We start from the raw sequence: 14805 nt of genomic DNA on the forward strand, positions 1-14805 counted from the left end.
TTCTAAGTTATTGGGGATTTGCTCCTGCCTCTGGAGGGTCTCAGAGTTTCTACCACACGTTTCAGATTTTGGTTGCGAGGTTTCTGGAGCTCTAACAGCAGTGTAGATAGTCTACTTGTTTGTTCAGGTTCACTAAAGAGACTTGGATAAAAACACAACTGGTTTTAGTCATTTTGCAAAATCAACCAAGATCTGATTCTTTGACCCCCCCCCACCCGATGTAAAGGCTGCCAAAGAGTGGCCGGGCTTGCTTGGCTGTTTTCCGCCCTCCCTGTCTATCTGCTTTTCTGTCTGGAAAGGGTGGATTGCCGCGACCCCCTTCGCAGCATGCACTTGAAAGACGGACGGTCATGAAAGAGGCCATCGACCTTTTTTCTCAGACTTCAAAAGGGGAGGCTTTTTTTCACCCCGTCTCCTCTTTGGGTATCTGGTCTGGGGTCCGCTCATGGCCAGACCTGTGGGCTTTAGGGGGCATTCAACGGGGGGGCGGTAGGAGATCAGAGAGGAGGCTGAATCATCCAGATCGAGGGTTGCGGTAGTCGTGTGTGTGTAGGAAAGGTCGGAGGGGGGGGGGGGGTTGCATGAGGAGTAGGAGGGGTTGCAGTTGTGGGGCATGCAGCCGAATTAAACTTTAATGAGCAACAATTGTCAGCATGCTGAGAGCGAGGGGGCGGCAGGGGGGGAATAAAAAATGAAAGAGCTCGGAGGCTCCTGCGCCGCCCCCCGTCGTTTTATCAAAGCTGAGGTGACACCTTTCAGGTTTCTCTTTGTCTTCCTGACTGGAAGCCTAAAATGGAGACAGACCTTTTTGTATTGAGCCACCTTCTGCTCCTGTCAAGCAGGGGGGTGGGGGTGGGGGGGGGGGGTGTCAATATAGTGGACTGCAGGTGACTCGCGTTCCATTTTAACCTGCGGCACCCCCTAGTGGCCTCTCTGGGAACTTCACCCCGATGCCAGCGGTCGTTGTTGCAGAGGGGGGAGACGAAAGAGCGTAACAGCAGAACAGGAAGCTGGGGTAGACTTTCAGAATAAAATGTAAAAAAAAATCAACAACACATTTTTGATCTTTAAACCACAAAAACAACCAAAGACTGACGGGCGGCTGCTGAATCGCGTTTCCCATCAGAGCTACTGTAGCACTCAGAGGATTGATTATTGATTATTTATGTTGCATCAAACCGCCTAATGTTGAGCCGGAACTGAGAAACTGACATGAGGCAGCGTCTTCAGATGGAAGTCTTTTGACTCTGTAAACCCAGTGTAACCCCCCCCCCCCTCCCCCTGTGTGTACATGAAGACTTTACCCATCTACCTCAACTGTGTGAGATGTTGTGTGGCAAAGATATTCCTTAACCAAAGAGTCCATCCCGTCAGGGTGTCTGTCTTGTCCATCCGTCTCTTTTACTCCAAACCAAATGCGCTGGAATCAATCCACAACAGGAGCCCGACGAGGCCCCCGCCCAGCCAAAGCTTAAATCCAGTATGCTAGCGTCCCATCCATTCACGTCCTGTATATAAATACAAATCATTCTCAAGACCAAAAAAAAAGAAAAGAAAAGAAAGGAGGTGACAATCCAAGCAAGGAGGATCTTGCTGTAATCAACGTCGCCCGTTCCTTGTTTTCCCAGACTCCCAAGAATCAAGCACTCATCCCGAAAATGAAATAAAAATGTCAGAGACAAGATATTTTTCCATATTTGTAAGCCAACCCTCCCCCCCCCCCACCCCGCCGTTCTCCCCCTCCCCCCCGAAGATGTTTAGTGTAGTTGAAATCCTGTTCGATCCCACTGTTGTAAGTAGGAATTAATGAAATCCATACAAAAAGCTTTAAACGGGGAAGAGCTGAGGGAAGCATTGTATTTGAGTGTGAGTTCCCCCGGCTCGGACCCGACCCACCATGCTTTATCGTGCCATTCTCGTCCATGTGTTAGACTTGCTAATGAATGTGGCTAACCAACCAAAGGCTCTAAAAAAAGATACACAACACTTTAAGCGTCAATCATGGTGGGACATTTTGTATCGACAGCTAAAGAAAATCCCTTTGAATACCTCATGTGAAAATTGTTTGTTGTGATGTTGCACTAAAAAAAAATAAAAATGACTCATTTGTAACCCAACGGCGTATTTCTGTCCACTTTGTCCTGACCTTGTTGGAACGGCTGCGTCGTAAAGGCCAACGCCGCTGTCCTTCAGACGCCTTCCCGTCCGGAGCACTTCAGAGGAATCCAGTGCAGATGAACTGGATTATATTCACCGCGTAGAAATACTGCATATACACGTATACATTTTCGGTCAACAGGGGTTTTGTTTCACGACAAAATCGTTTTTGCGACGGGGTGGTTCGGAAAGTTACTCCGTCGTTAAGCGATTACCAGCTCGACAAATATTCCAGATCATGTTTTGTTGGTCTTTCGAATTTAGAAATCAAAATGCTCTTTGAAATTCATAGATTAGCAAGTCTGTTTGCTAATTAAGATGCAGTTTAGTTTAGTTTAGTTTAGTTTAGTTTAGCATAAAACAGGAGACAAGAAAACATCTTGACGCGACGTGCTCATTGGTCGGTCTTAGCAGAAGAAAAAAAAGATCAAAGCAAGGGGAAGAAATACCAGATCGGAAGGTCAAATATTCACCCCCATTCCTGGACCTCACTGGTTAGCAGCTCATCACAAAACGTGTTTCTTCCCTTTCTAGCAGAGAAAGTTTGTTAAATAAGAGCTTGGAGCCAGATGCATCTGTAAAACCAAAAATGTACGTTTTGTTTTTGTGTAAATATATAATTTTTCCTCTTTAACATTTGCATTTTGCTTTTCAAAATGAGCACCAAGGCATCTTCTCATTTCCGCTCGAAAACAAACAAAACAACTGTTTAACTATTGAAACTTTATTAAAAATGTTGCAAATTAGTTTTAACATTTTATAACAAACTTTATTTGATGAGCAGCTTAGTTCAAAATGAGAAAGTTTGTTCAACTCACAGCAGGAAGTGAATTAGCTTAGCACAGAGATTGGGAGCAGAAAGACAAGCCTCTTAAAAGGCTTAATTGCTAAGCTCATACTAAATGGACAGACGTAAGAATGGGATCTATCGTCTTTCTTTGCCAAACAAAGCATAAAACATTGAACTCTTCCTTTAACGCGCTGTCGATGTGTCAATGTTTCAGACGAGCATATCGTAAGAAAATAAAGGCATGATGAAAGTCTTCTCTCCTTGCTCGAGACGGCTCCTCGCCTGCGGGCAGCGAGCGCAGGATATGCTATTACATCAGCACGTGCACAGGACAGACGTATTTACCAGAGACACAGATATTGATTTTGGCGTTCCTCCTCTTGTAACATGTAAAAGCTAAATTGACCAACAAGCCAATTTCCCACAGAGTCAATGGGATCCTTTCAGGCAGTCTTCATGGTGGATTTAAGGCACGGACGACCCTGAAAGCCTGAAAGCGGCGTTTCATCGTATCGACAGCGTGTCAAACCAAAACCATCTCCTGTCACGAGACAAAGCTTTAAAAGGACGACGCAACAAAACGGCTAAAAGCGTACAGGTACAGAGCGAGAGTAAAAACCACCACCGGGACCCGATCCAGCTCCTCCAGCAGCTACATGATGGGGAAAGAACCATACTTAGCAACGCCACACTGGTCTCCTTTGTTACGAGACATCCGGATGTAGCCTTGTTCTCCAAATTCAACCCCCCAGCTGGGCAGAAAGAGCACAAGAACACAGCGGATGAGGTTCACCCTGAGCAGGTCGGAAAGCAGGTCACATGATGAATCGCAGACCGCTGACTGGTCAATGATCGGCGTGCGCGCAAGTAAATAAGTGAAGTAATAAAGAACATTAAAATAAAATTAAGTAAATACGATTAAAATATACATAAATCTAATAAAAAGGACATTTCATGAAAATTACAAATTAATATTCAATCTAAATAAAAATAAGAAAATAAAAATACAATTATTTTTTTAAATTGAAAACGTACAACCTCCAGAAAAGACCTAAAGACATCTATCACACTATCTGTCCATCTTATTGACCCTTTGAATTTTCAAGGAAAGGGGAGGAACCTTGGAAAATCTAGGTTTGAGACGTAGAAAGCGAGAGAATACGCCCCACCTGTTCTTTATCAGCCAATAATCACGGCCGTTGTCCGTCCCGTAGCCCACGGCTAGCACCCCGTGGTTCACCCTCTGGGAGCACGACGGGTCGTCGTACACTCCTGGGAACGCAGAGAAGCATTTCATCCAGAAATAAATCAAGAAATTTAACTGGCATGTACAAACCAAAAATATAACATGCCAACTGCTACTGATGTGAGCTTTAGCCTTCCGTTAGCTCACTCGGCTGGCCATGCGGCAAACATTAGCTCTACGACAACCAGGAAGTAAACCACCTCACTTCCTGTCATGAAACTAGCCTCCAGTAGTTGCCGATCTTTTACCGGGCCATGATTGGGTGTTCACCTTTAGCATTTTATAGCATCAATGCTAACCACGCACCACTCCTGTAGAAGCGAAACATGGTTTCTCCGGCATCAATGGCCACTGAGACGGGTCCGACGACGGCCACCGCCTGCTTCAGGGCCTCCTCGTCGCCCTCGGGCACGTTGCCGTACCGGGAGCAGTTGGCGGCCCGGCTCATTGGGTTGTACATGCACCGCTGATCCTGAAGCAGAGGGCGAGATTCTTGTGAAATACAACTCTGGTTTGTAAGTTGTTGATTTTTCCCCCAGACAAATGTTGTGAAATTCCTCCAAGACGGTTAAAACCAAATTATCCCGACGCGTTAGATTCAGAGCTTGCTGCTCCGGGCAGGTGAGATTCTGGGATGGAAACGCAGCAGCTCATTACAAGGATTCTTCACATGGCGGTCGGACTTTCGGACACGAATTCGAGCCGCAACACCTCCGCGAGGCGGGAACGGTCGGTCGGATCGGCCCTCCTTTTCCACGCCGACGCCGGCAACAGATGAACCGGATGAAGCCCGGCGGACAAACACGAAGTCCGCGCCGATTAATTTACTGTTTCTCCAAAGAGACATTAAGAGCGGACAGAAGACGAGTTGCTGTCTGCAGCCCGAGGGGTCGGGCTGAGCTCCTGCTACGCCCACGCCGCTGCCTCGCGCCGCTACGTCTTCATGTACAGCTGAGTTTGCACCGACTCCCGTGTTTCCAGCGCGTTTTATTTTCTGGTACACAACAAGCATTAAAAACTCCTTCTCCGTCCTCGACTCCGTCCTGGGACGAGTCTCCTCCTCTTCTCCCGCCGTTAAAAAACGATAAACTGTGGCCTTTACTCTTCCGCGCTAACACGGGTCATCTCCTGCAGCGGTTTCCACGGTGACCGTTATCACCACTGATTCATTTTCGTGATTAACAGTTCCCCCCCCCCCCCCCCCTTGCATTTGTCATAAAGCTAAATAAACGAGCGCGCGCTAACGTCGTTCAGAAGCACAGAAACGGTGGTTTTATGGTCTGTCGTGTTGATTGTCGCTGGTTTTACAGCGATAAACGGGCCAGATGAGTTTCAGATCCACGTAAACTCTGCAGGATTCACTTGATGGTTTATTTTGCCGTTTTTGGGTTCAGGACCAAAAACCACCGGAATCGTGTAGAAACATGGGAAAAGTGAGTTTTTCATAATATGTCTCCTTTGAGTGGATTTTTTTATTTATTATTTCGGACTCAGATCAGTTCGTAAAATAAATAAATAAATAAAATGACTTAGACTGGCTGTCAGACCCCCCCCCAAAAGCAGGTTTACATTCATACATCATAACTGCACACATCCCGCGAGCTTGCTGCTTCCCGCCCCCCCCCCCCCGGGAACACAAAGGAGAGCACGTCTAGATATAGACCCGGTCACACCCGCTCAGGTGAGTGTGATCAGTCTGATTGAGCTTCTGCTCTGGAGGTGGACCAATCAGAGCACAGCTGACACGCCCACATGCAACACAGACAGAAACCAAGAAACTGGCCCAAAAGCCAAGAATAAAGGGAAAGGGAAAGGTCCAAGCGTCGGTGCCGAGCCCCCCCCCCCCCCCGGTTTTATTGCAGGATGTGATGTTGGGAGAATTAAATTTCCTTGGATCCTAATTTGACTTTGTTCTGCGGTTTTCCTTCTGCTGACGGCGACAGACATGAAATATCTCCTCTGTGGAGCGAGAAAACAGGAAGGCTCATGTTTCCAGCATCTCGGAGCTGATCTGCCCCCCCCCCCCCCCCATCCCCCATTCCAGATCATTGGGAAGCAAAAGCAGGAGGGGACTCACTCTTCCCACGTAGGGGTAGGAAGCCTCCGAGTCGATGCCCCGGTTGTCGATGACGTACTGGAAGGCCCAGACGATGTAGCCGCCGTTGCAGCCGTGGTTGCCATATTTGGTGGAGCAGTCCACCAGGTTTTGGGGGCTCAGGTTCACCAGCCTCCCAGTTTTCTTGGCCAGCTGGCCCTCCAGAGCCCCCACCGCACTGAAGGCCCAGCAGGAGCCACAGGAGCCCTGCGTTTAATGAGCGGGTTACTGCGGTGTCACAGAAATGCATCCGTTGGCTCCACATCTACATGAAACGCGTTCCACATCTCGATGTTTGGCAACAGAACACGCGTTGGTGAAGCCGGAGCGGAGCGAAGGCCCCCCCAGAGTTCAGGAGGTCGAACTCCTCTGCCAAGTCTTTGGGAGTTTTTCCTGTTTGTCAATTATAGTCGACGCGTTGCGCAGAACGAAATCAATAGCGTGTGTCTGGCTGAACGGGGCCCGTCAGCGCAGCACGAGTTCGTAAGAAGTCGGACATTTTATCCGACTCTAATCTCAGGAAGCAATTTGCAGTTTTCCTTTTTCTATCTTTGCATCGTAAATAAACTTCTGAGACGAGTTTGGAAGCAGTTAAAACACCGAACTTCTTTATCGTCGACTTTCCACTCGACTTATTCACCTTTGTCTGATGTTTGTTTATTGTGAGTCAATAAAGCTTTGTGAAAATACAATATCATTTATATCAGTATTATTTATATATTCATGTTGCTCCAGGAATGGTTCTGTAAAGATTCCCCGACGCACAACTGCCACGTACAGAATCTCTCTCTGATGTATCGCCATTAACGATCGCTAAAATATTTAAGCTTAACTTAAATGTATTTAATCTCTATTTAGACCACATTAAATCTGCTTTTATTCACACTCAATACCAACGTCCGCGTTTAAAAATAAACAGTTAAAACCCTCCATTTCGACTGCGAGGATTAAAATCACCCATTTCTTCTGACTAAACTCTGAAAGACGGGAACGCGGAACATCTCGAAGTCGAAAGGCGCGAAAACATCAAGGAGAAGAACATTCAGGAGCCGCTTATTAGAAGAGGACTTCCGGGTTTCACCTGCGATCTCACGGGGGTCACCAAACCCTCCTTCCTCCAGTCCACGGTTTCCGGCAGGTCCGTGTCTGACAGCCCAACGAAGGGCGATGTCGCCCTCTGGCGGCCAGTGGGAGGAACGAGCGTGGCGAGGGACCGCAGGAGCTCCTCTCGTTTCTGAGGGGAGAGACAGAAGGACAATCCGTCCTCTCTCATTTCATGCTGTCTTTAAGGAGCAAAAGTACACAGCGATCAACAAGTTCGAATGGATCACGATGAGACGTTTGAGGGGGTTTCCATGGCGATCAGCTGACGGACCTGTGGAATGAGGAAGATCCGAGCGCAGCGGCGTCGTCGTGGCGACGGTGCACCTCTATTAAACGCTACCTGGAAACGGCTTTCCTGTTGTTCGTGTTTCTGCGCTAGCGGCGGAGGTTCGGAATGCGCTCGGCGTCACATGACCGGCTTTTTATATGAAGGGAAGTTCCACACTTCAAAGTCTTTCACCAAACCTCACCCTCTCATAGACGACGCACAGTGGAGAGTAAAAACCCCCGTCATGAGCGTTCAGGAAATAAAGCTGCCGAAAAAACACACCAGATAAATGTGTCTAAGCTTGACCTTTGACCTCTAATGCCTTCGTCAGCAGGAAGCAGCCCCCCCCCCCAACAGCCCCTGTTCACGGATAAACAGTCTAGACTCAGTTAGCATTGTTTAGCATGAAGCGGCGGGGTGATATAAATAGCCATCGATCGATCAATATGATAACCGCGGATCAATAAGTGTCTGACCAGGTCTCCCAGGTGGTTCATGGCCACGTCGTAGCTGTGAAGTCCCATCGAGGCCTCCAGGTTGTGAACGGCGATGAGCCTCAGGTTTTCCTCCCACAATGCCCTGCGGACGGAATCCTCGACCTCGAGGCCAACAGACAGAGATCGGAGGTTATTGATCCGTCATTATCAACGACTGATCGACAACGCTCAGCCGTTACTGTCTGATACCTGGTTCTGGTACTTTCTCCCGTACTTCTGCTTCCACATTCCCCAGTGGGCGTCCAGCCCGCTGTCAAACATGGCCGCCGCCGCCGCCGCCGCCGCACACAGGGTGGCGAGCAGCAACACCGACATCAGGTCTGTCAACACAACAACAGGTGTGTAACCACAACCAGGAAATGCGTGCCGGCGCCGATGGAGGAAGTGGTTTCCACAGGCGGCTGCAGGTGTGTGAGGCTCGGCCGTGATTGATGGTCGAGCTCCGGGTTTCACACCCACAGGTGAGACCCGAGTGTGAAACCCGGATCGTATGAAGAATAACTGCTTTCAGATCAGTTCCACAAACTTAAACTGCTGGACGGGACAGAAAACCCACAATGATGCAACCTTCAGGAAACGAGAAGTGAAAAGGGAAACACGCTCTTAAACCACGCAAAGAGTTTTATTAAAGGGCAGAAAAAACGTTCCAGATCTAAGATGAAACAGTTTGTCTGTGAAGCCGACCTGTCTTCACGTCATTAATACTTAATAATAAATAATAACAAAGGAAAATAAATACATCGGGGCTCAATAAAACGTTTTAAATGTAGATAGAAAATGTTACATTCACACGGCATGAGAAAAATAAAATAAAGTTATTTTGTCCCTAAAAGATCAAAGCGAAACTAAAAGCAGAATTGATGAATAGAATTCGTGATTTTCCTCTCTTGGTCTCCCAAACACGGAATATTCGTTAAATCGCGACTCACCGCTTCGACTCATCGCTGCTCCGGTTCAAATGTCGCGGAGACGCGCTTTCCTGCGCGATTTAGAGGTGGCGTCACGTGACCGGCCGACCTCCTGCCTCAGCCACCTGCGGAAACAGAGAGAAGCGAAACCCTCAACGAGATCTCAGGAGGTCTCGCGAGATCTGGAAAGTTTCCAGGCTGAGACGGAAATATTCCGAAATATTCAACCAGAAACAATAATTATGTCTCTAAAAACAACAAAAACAGACATTCAGGACGTTTATTTAGATTTTATGCTCGATAAAGACCTTTGTTATCCATCTCCATTTTATCAATAATTTTTATTTCATAGATTACGTAGGGGTGACGTCACTCTACGCAGATCTGACTATGACCAGCTTCAGGAATAATCTGTACTGCAATTTATGGTCGCATATGATTTAGCATTTATTTTTCATCATCATCATCTTCATCATCTTCATCGCCTCTCCCCATTTCTCTGGGTTAGCATGAAGAATCACAGCGATGCGTTCAAAAATGAAATCTTTATTCAGTTTCATAGAAAACATCCGTTTACAGTTAGATCGTCAGAAAAGATGGACAGAAGCGACTACAAAGGACGGTTGCCCGGCAACGTTCCCCGTCACTCTCAAGTCAAATAGCTTTAAACACTACTTCAAAGATAAAACTAGAACCGAAGCGTCTCGGAACAGCTGAAGCACAGAACCGCCTCAGGGTTAGCGTCGCCTGCGCCGAGCTAAAGGTGCTAAAAGCCTTCATCATCTAAAGGTGCTAAAAGTCTTCATCACTGGACTCCATTTAGCCTGAAGTTTATTTCTAATATCTTAAAAACACGTTTTGATGTTCTAAAAGTCTGACAGAAAAGAAACGTCTTGTTTAAACATCAGTAGTCTGTCTTCATCCTCGCTCATCTTCCTCTCGGGCCCTTCACATGACGGGGTAGCTGGCCAGGTTGGCGATGCCGCAGAGGTTGCCACGGTTACGTGCCATCAGTATGTAGCCTTTGCTGCCCCAGTCCTCGCTCCAGCTGTCAAGACAAAAGACGATTGTTGGGCGTCGCCGGGGGTCAAACGGCGCCTCATTCGTTTGACCCCTGGCCCGTCAGGTGGGAAGCGTCGAATCAACGGCACAACGATAAACAACAACAACAGCGGTTTCACCCCGGCGGCCCCCGATGCCGTCCAGACCCACCTGTTCTTGACGATCCAGTATTTCTTCCCCTTGCTGGTCACGCCGTACCCCACCGCCAGAACGGCGTGATTGATGTCGTCTTTGTTGCAGTCGGGGTCGTAGTAAACACCTGGGCACGGAAGGAAGAGGAAGAGGAGGGTCAGCAGGCCGGGGCATGTGCAGGATGCCACTCAGAGGGGGCGTGTCCGGCGTGTGACCTTTCACTGACCTTTGCTGTAGAACTGGAAGCTGGACTGGGCGGCGTCGATGCCCACCGACACCGGGCCCACTTTGAACAGCGCCACGGCTAGCGCGTGCTCGTTGCCCACCGGGATCTCCTTGTAGCCTTTGCACCGCGCCGCCATGGTGGATGAATTGTACCGGCACTGTTGCTCCTAAACAGAGAGATGAGAAAATCAGCTTCACGTTTCTAACGAAGAAACGAATTCACGATTCGTTTCATCGTCAGCGAACAATGATTTTCTACTTAAGTGCAATTAGCTCGTTTTAATTTACGGGTTTGGACTCTGTTCCCAGATGGGATTCTTCCTGATATTTTGGGATGAAAGGTGAACAGAAGCTCGTGATTTTAGCGTCTCGTGATTTTAGCGTCCCGTGATTTTAGCGTCTCGTGATTTTAGCGTCCCGTGATCGTCTGACAAACCGGTTTGACAAACAAGGAAGAATGAGCTGGACTTCCTTCTTTGATCCGATCGCTGTACGGGAAATCTCTTCTGATAAACCGCCTCCAATCCTGCGTGACGTGCGTCGGGACAGGAAGTTAAAAACGATTGGTTGAACAGTCGTGGTGTTTACCTGTAGATAAGGATCCGAGGATCTTTATTTATACCGCTCTCATTCCTGTGCGCTCAAAATGAAGCCGGAGTTATTGGAGCTTAGCTTAGCTTAGCTTAGCTCAGCTTAGCATGCAGGTTGTAAAGGGAACTAGCTACACTGGCCCAGCAGTAAAACCTCCTTGTTGTCTATTCAGCATGAATCAGCAGCCAGTTTAGCTTAGCATAAAAGCTAGAACCAGACAGAGCTTGCTTGGTTTAACAATAAGCTAAACAAATATTTGATTGATTTATTGATTTGTTGAAGCTGGAACAGAACAGCTTTTCTTCCTGTGCCAGACTCGGGCGCTAGCTTTGGTTTGGGGAACTAGAAAGAGGAAGCAGGGAGCGTACAGTGTGGAGACCTCCCAGAGGTTGATAGATAGGACACTTCCTGAATGTCTCACCACGCCCATGTATGGGTACGCCGCGTCCGAGTCGATCCCGCCATTGTCCGCCACGTACTGGAAGGCGTTGGTCATGTAGCCTCCTCCGCAGCCGTTGTTCTCCTTGACGCAGTCCACCAGGTTCTGAGGACTGAGGTCCAACAGGTTCCCCGTCATCCTGGACAACTGGCCCTCGAGGGCCCCGGCCGAGCTGAAGGCCCAGCAGGATCCACAGGAACCCTGAGCGAAGGGAGGACGGCGAGCGTTAACCGGCTGCCCACATCTGCCTGTGTGTGTGTGTGCGTGTGTGTGTGTGTGTGCGTGTGTGTGTGTGTAGCGGTTGGAATCTGCTGCTCCTGAAGGAAAACATCCTAATGGGGGGGGGGGGGGGGGGGGAGTCGGATGCTGCATAATGCATGAAGGCCGAACAGCGGCGCCATCAAACCTGTCTGTGGCTGCGCTTCCGTTTCTCGCCACCAGAGGGCGACACGAGCTGGATGTAAAAATCAGGATTATGGAGGCGCGGGATAAACACGTGATTATTTATAGGATGATTTGAGAGAAAATAAATGATCCAAATATGTATTCAGTGTTTCTAATTTGACGCAACTACAAAACAGCTAAAATTATTTTATTTATGATAAAACGTTTTTCATAAAGTATTCCTATTTTAAACAGAAGAGGGCCGTTCCTGCTTTCAGGTGACCCTAACTTTACGTGCATGAGGTGAGTCTGACCTGGTTCTTCACTGGGGTCACCATGTTTCTCTTGCGGTAGTCCACGGATTCCGGAAGCTTGCCCACTCTGTCGCTCAAAGCCTCGGTGAAGCTGCGATCCGGGTCCGTCGGGACCAGCAGGCCGGTCATCTTCTCGGACACTTCCTCTGACGTCTGCGTGGACAGAGAGGCGTTAACGTTTTAACGTTTTCCTAAGGCGCTATTTGTGGATTTTAGAGAACCGGCTGGTGGGATGCTGGTGGGATGCTGGTGGGATGCTGGTGGGAATACCGTCGGGAGTTTCACTAATGGATGCACTTAGCACATGGCTCAATTAGCACTAGCTGCTAATCACTGAGCTCCTGGTGCGAACCTAAAAGCGCTAAAAGGCTTGGTGCCGATTAAACGCCGGTCTTTCAGAACGCATCGAGAACCTGGATGAACACGTGGTTAACCTGTCCGATCATGTTCAGGTGATCTGGTGGGAGGAGCCAAAGGAGCCAGAAACAGACCTGAATTCTTCTTCTTTAAGTTCCGTCTAATTTTCTGTTTTATGTGAGTAATCACGTTGAGCTCAACGTTTTAACAACAGCAAATGAAATAACCCGAACAAGGTAAGAAGGTGTTCGAGGCCCCGCCTCTCCTGGCCTCACCTGTACGTGTGACTCACCATGTCGCCCAGGTGGTTCATCGCCAGCTCGTAGGAGTGCATGCCCAGCGCCGCCTCGGCGTTGTGGGCGTCGATCATCCTCAGGTTCTTCTCCCAGACGGCCCTGCGGAGCTCTTCTTCACCCTGAGACGAACAGGTGAGCGAGTCACAGCGAGTCAAAGCACCGGGCGAGCCTTTACGTCAGGAGGCCGTCCCACACGGATGGCGCCCGCAGCGCTCCCGCCTGCTAGCAACACCTGGCAGCTCAAATGATTCCTCTGGGCGGGACCGATTTACATTTTAATTAGCGAGGAAAGGAAGCGTGTCTGTGCCGCAGCCTCGTTTCATTAATGAGGCTAATTAAAGCGGCTCACGTCCCGATGTCCCGGCGATCTAATCAGGACGGTCCCACCGGGCGGGAATAGTCCTCTGTCCCGCGTTACTGGAGCGTCGGAGGCGTTTATTCAGGAGCAGACTGTTGCTGCTTGTCCCGATATTCCAGCCACATCCCGGCTGTTCTTGGTATTCCTGCTCTCTCCCGACTATAATCCCTGCTCCCATCTCGATATCCATCCCCGTCCTGGGAAATGCAAACGATGCTTCGAGGCGTTGATGCTATTGCGCCGATGTCGGATGAAGGAGTTTGTACCCCGGGAACGTTAATGAAGTTCAGTGAGAAACGTGAACGCCCGCGACGCCTCGCCTCTTTGCCTCCGACCTCGTCTGGCGACCCGACACTCACCAGGCCGTTGTACTCCCTCCCCTGCGTCGCCTTCCACTGCTCCCATTGGCTGTCCAGAGAGGCCTCGTCCAGGCGAGCCAGGGCGCTGGCGGCCAGCAGCAACACGCAGACGCACGGCGACATCCTGGAACGACACAAACACGCTGAGTCAGACGGTCACATGATCCACCTCTGGACGCTGTAAAACAAATTGCCCTCCGAGGGACAAATTCAATAAAAGTGAAGTGAAGTGAAGTGAAGTGAAGTTCATATAAAGAACCCAACAGCTGACCGGCAGGAAAACGGCAGAGTCACGGAGAAGGGAATGTAAATCCAGAACAGATTGTTCTCTACGGACTCAGAAACCAGTAAAACCAGTCAAACCAGCGAAAGGCTTTACCTCCGATCCAAAAGCTGCCGAGTCGGACGTTTTCTGGGCGTCTCCCTCCCGTCTCGTCCAACTGGGTCAGTCGGGAGTTTATATCAGCGCCGTTTTGAGGAAGTATAACGGGAGCTCCAGGCCGGGGGGAGGGGCTCCTCTGTGTTTCAGGAAGGGGAATTACATCTGCTTTCATTCTGAGGGCTCGGATCCCGAAAACAGATGTCGTCTCAGGTTACACTCCAGACTCGCTGGCGGTGAACTCGAAGGCCCGAAGGCGCCAGACACCTCAAAAGAGTCGAGCGTTGTTGCATCACATGACCTTGAGAGCTCAACTCGGGGGCTTGGGACTTCTAAACCGTCTAGATGCAACGTTTGGGCCCTCAGGGCCACCGTAGGGCCCGCCTCTTAGCCCCACCTTTACCTGTCGGCTGGTCGCTGGGCTCCTGGTGCGGAGGCCAGGTCGACCGTCACGTCGTTGCTTTCTGACCCTCCGTTTTTCACCGTTGTGCTTTTGGCGCTCGGGGGACGATGACGTCACCGAAAACAGCGACGGTGAACATCCGAGCAAGAACTTCCCACAAAACCAAAATAGCTCGGACATTTATTTAGTCTCCGAGGGATTATTAGTTCCTCTTCTGTTAGTCGACGGCCTCGTGTGTGCGTTTATAAATGAACACCGCCGTCTAAATATACCAGCGTCCGACGGTGCTCGTGCGCCGCGTCGACCGACGGGTGCTTTATTCACCCAAGAACAAAGATACGAGGCCGAACATTCGTACGTGACTCACTCCCGACCGTCACGGCGTTCCGTAGGTAAAGCAGGATGAAGGCCGGACAACCGGAAACCAGGAAGTGTGTTTAG

At 49.3% G+C, this 14805-nt stretch overlaps 2 protein-coding genes across 3 annotated transcripts; both read right to left on the minus strand.

Moving 5' to 3' along the window:
• Positions 1-2871: 2871 nt before the first annotated feature.
• Positions 2872-9187, minus strand: ctss2.2 (cathepsin S, ortholog 2, tandem duplicate 2). Its single transcript, XM_068760404.1, has 8 exons — positions 9087-9187; positions 8347-8477; positions 8137-8259; positions 7370-7522; positions 6271-6495; positions 4500-4665; positions 4117-4219; positions 2872-3699 (listed from the first exon to the last, which is right to left on the minus strand). The coding sequence occupies exons 1-8, from the start codon at positions 9097-9099 to the stop codon at positions 3600-3602; spliced, it is 1014 nt and encodes a 337-aa protein (XP_068616505.1). The 5' UTR covers positions 9100-9187; the 3' UTR covers positions 2872-3599.
• Positions 9188-9595: 408 nt separating this feature from the next.
• Positions 9596-13982, minus strand: ctsk (cathepsin K). 2 transcript variants are annotated; one of them, XM_068756990.1, is made up of 8 exons: positions 13962-13982; positions 13583-13706; positions 12862-12984; positions 12213-12365; positions 11497-11715; positions 10486-10651; positions 10278-10386; positions 9596-10113 (listed from the first exon to the last, which is right to left on the minus strand). In XM_068756990.1, the coding sequence occupies exons 2-8, from the start codon at positions 13703-13705 to the stop codon at positions 10014-10016; spliced, it is 993 nt and encodes a 330-aa protein (XP_068613091.1). In that variant the 5' UTR covers position 13706; positions 13962-13982; the 3' UTR covers positions 9596-10013. The 2 variants fall into 2 exon arrangements, with proteins under 2 accessions (XP_068613091.1, XP_068613083.1); XM_068756982.1 differs by lacking the exon at positions 13962-13982 and adding an exon at positions 13854-13861.
• Between the last annotated feature and the right edge of the window lie 823 nt (positions 13983-14805).

This window comes from Brachionichthys hirsutus, chromosome 3, assembly GCF_040956055.1.
Source record: "Brachionichthys hirsutus isolate HB-005 chromosome 3, CSIRO-AGI_Bhir_v1, whole genome shotgun sequence".
In the NCBI taxonomy this organism is placed as follows: domain Eukaryota; kingdom Metazoa; phylum Chordata; class Actinopteri; order Lophiiformes; family Brachionichthyidae; genus Brachionichthys; species Brachionichthys hirsutus.

Coding starts and splice junctions, on each gene's coding strand:
- ctss2.2 (XM_068760404.1), bottom strand. Junction 8,260..8,346: donor GGAGAAAGTACCAGAACCAG/GTATCAGACAGT, acceptor GTTGGCCTCGAG/GTCGAGGATTCCGTCCGCAG. Junction 7,523..8,136: donor TGAACCACCTGGGAGACCTG/GTCAGACACTTA, acceptor CTCTCCCCTCAG/AAACGAGAGGAGCTCCTGCG.
- ctsk (XM_068756990.1), bottom strand. CDS start 13,705: ATGTCGCCGTGCGTCTGCGTGTTGCTGCTGGCCGCCAGCGCCCTGGCT. Junction 11,716..12,212: donor TGACCCCAGTGAAGAACCAG/GTCAGACTCACC, acceptor CCCTTCGCTCAG/GGTTCCTGTGGATCCTGCTG. Junction 10,114..10,277: donor TACTGGATCGTCAAGAACAG/GTGGGTCTGGAC, acceptor TTGTCTTGACAG/CTGGAGCGAGGACTGGGGCA.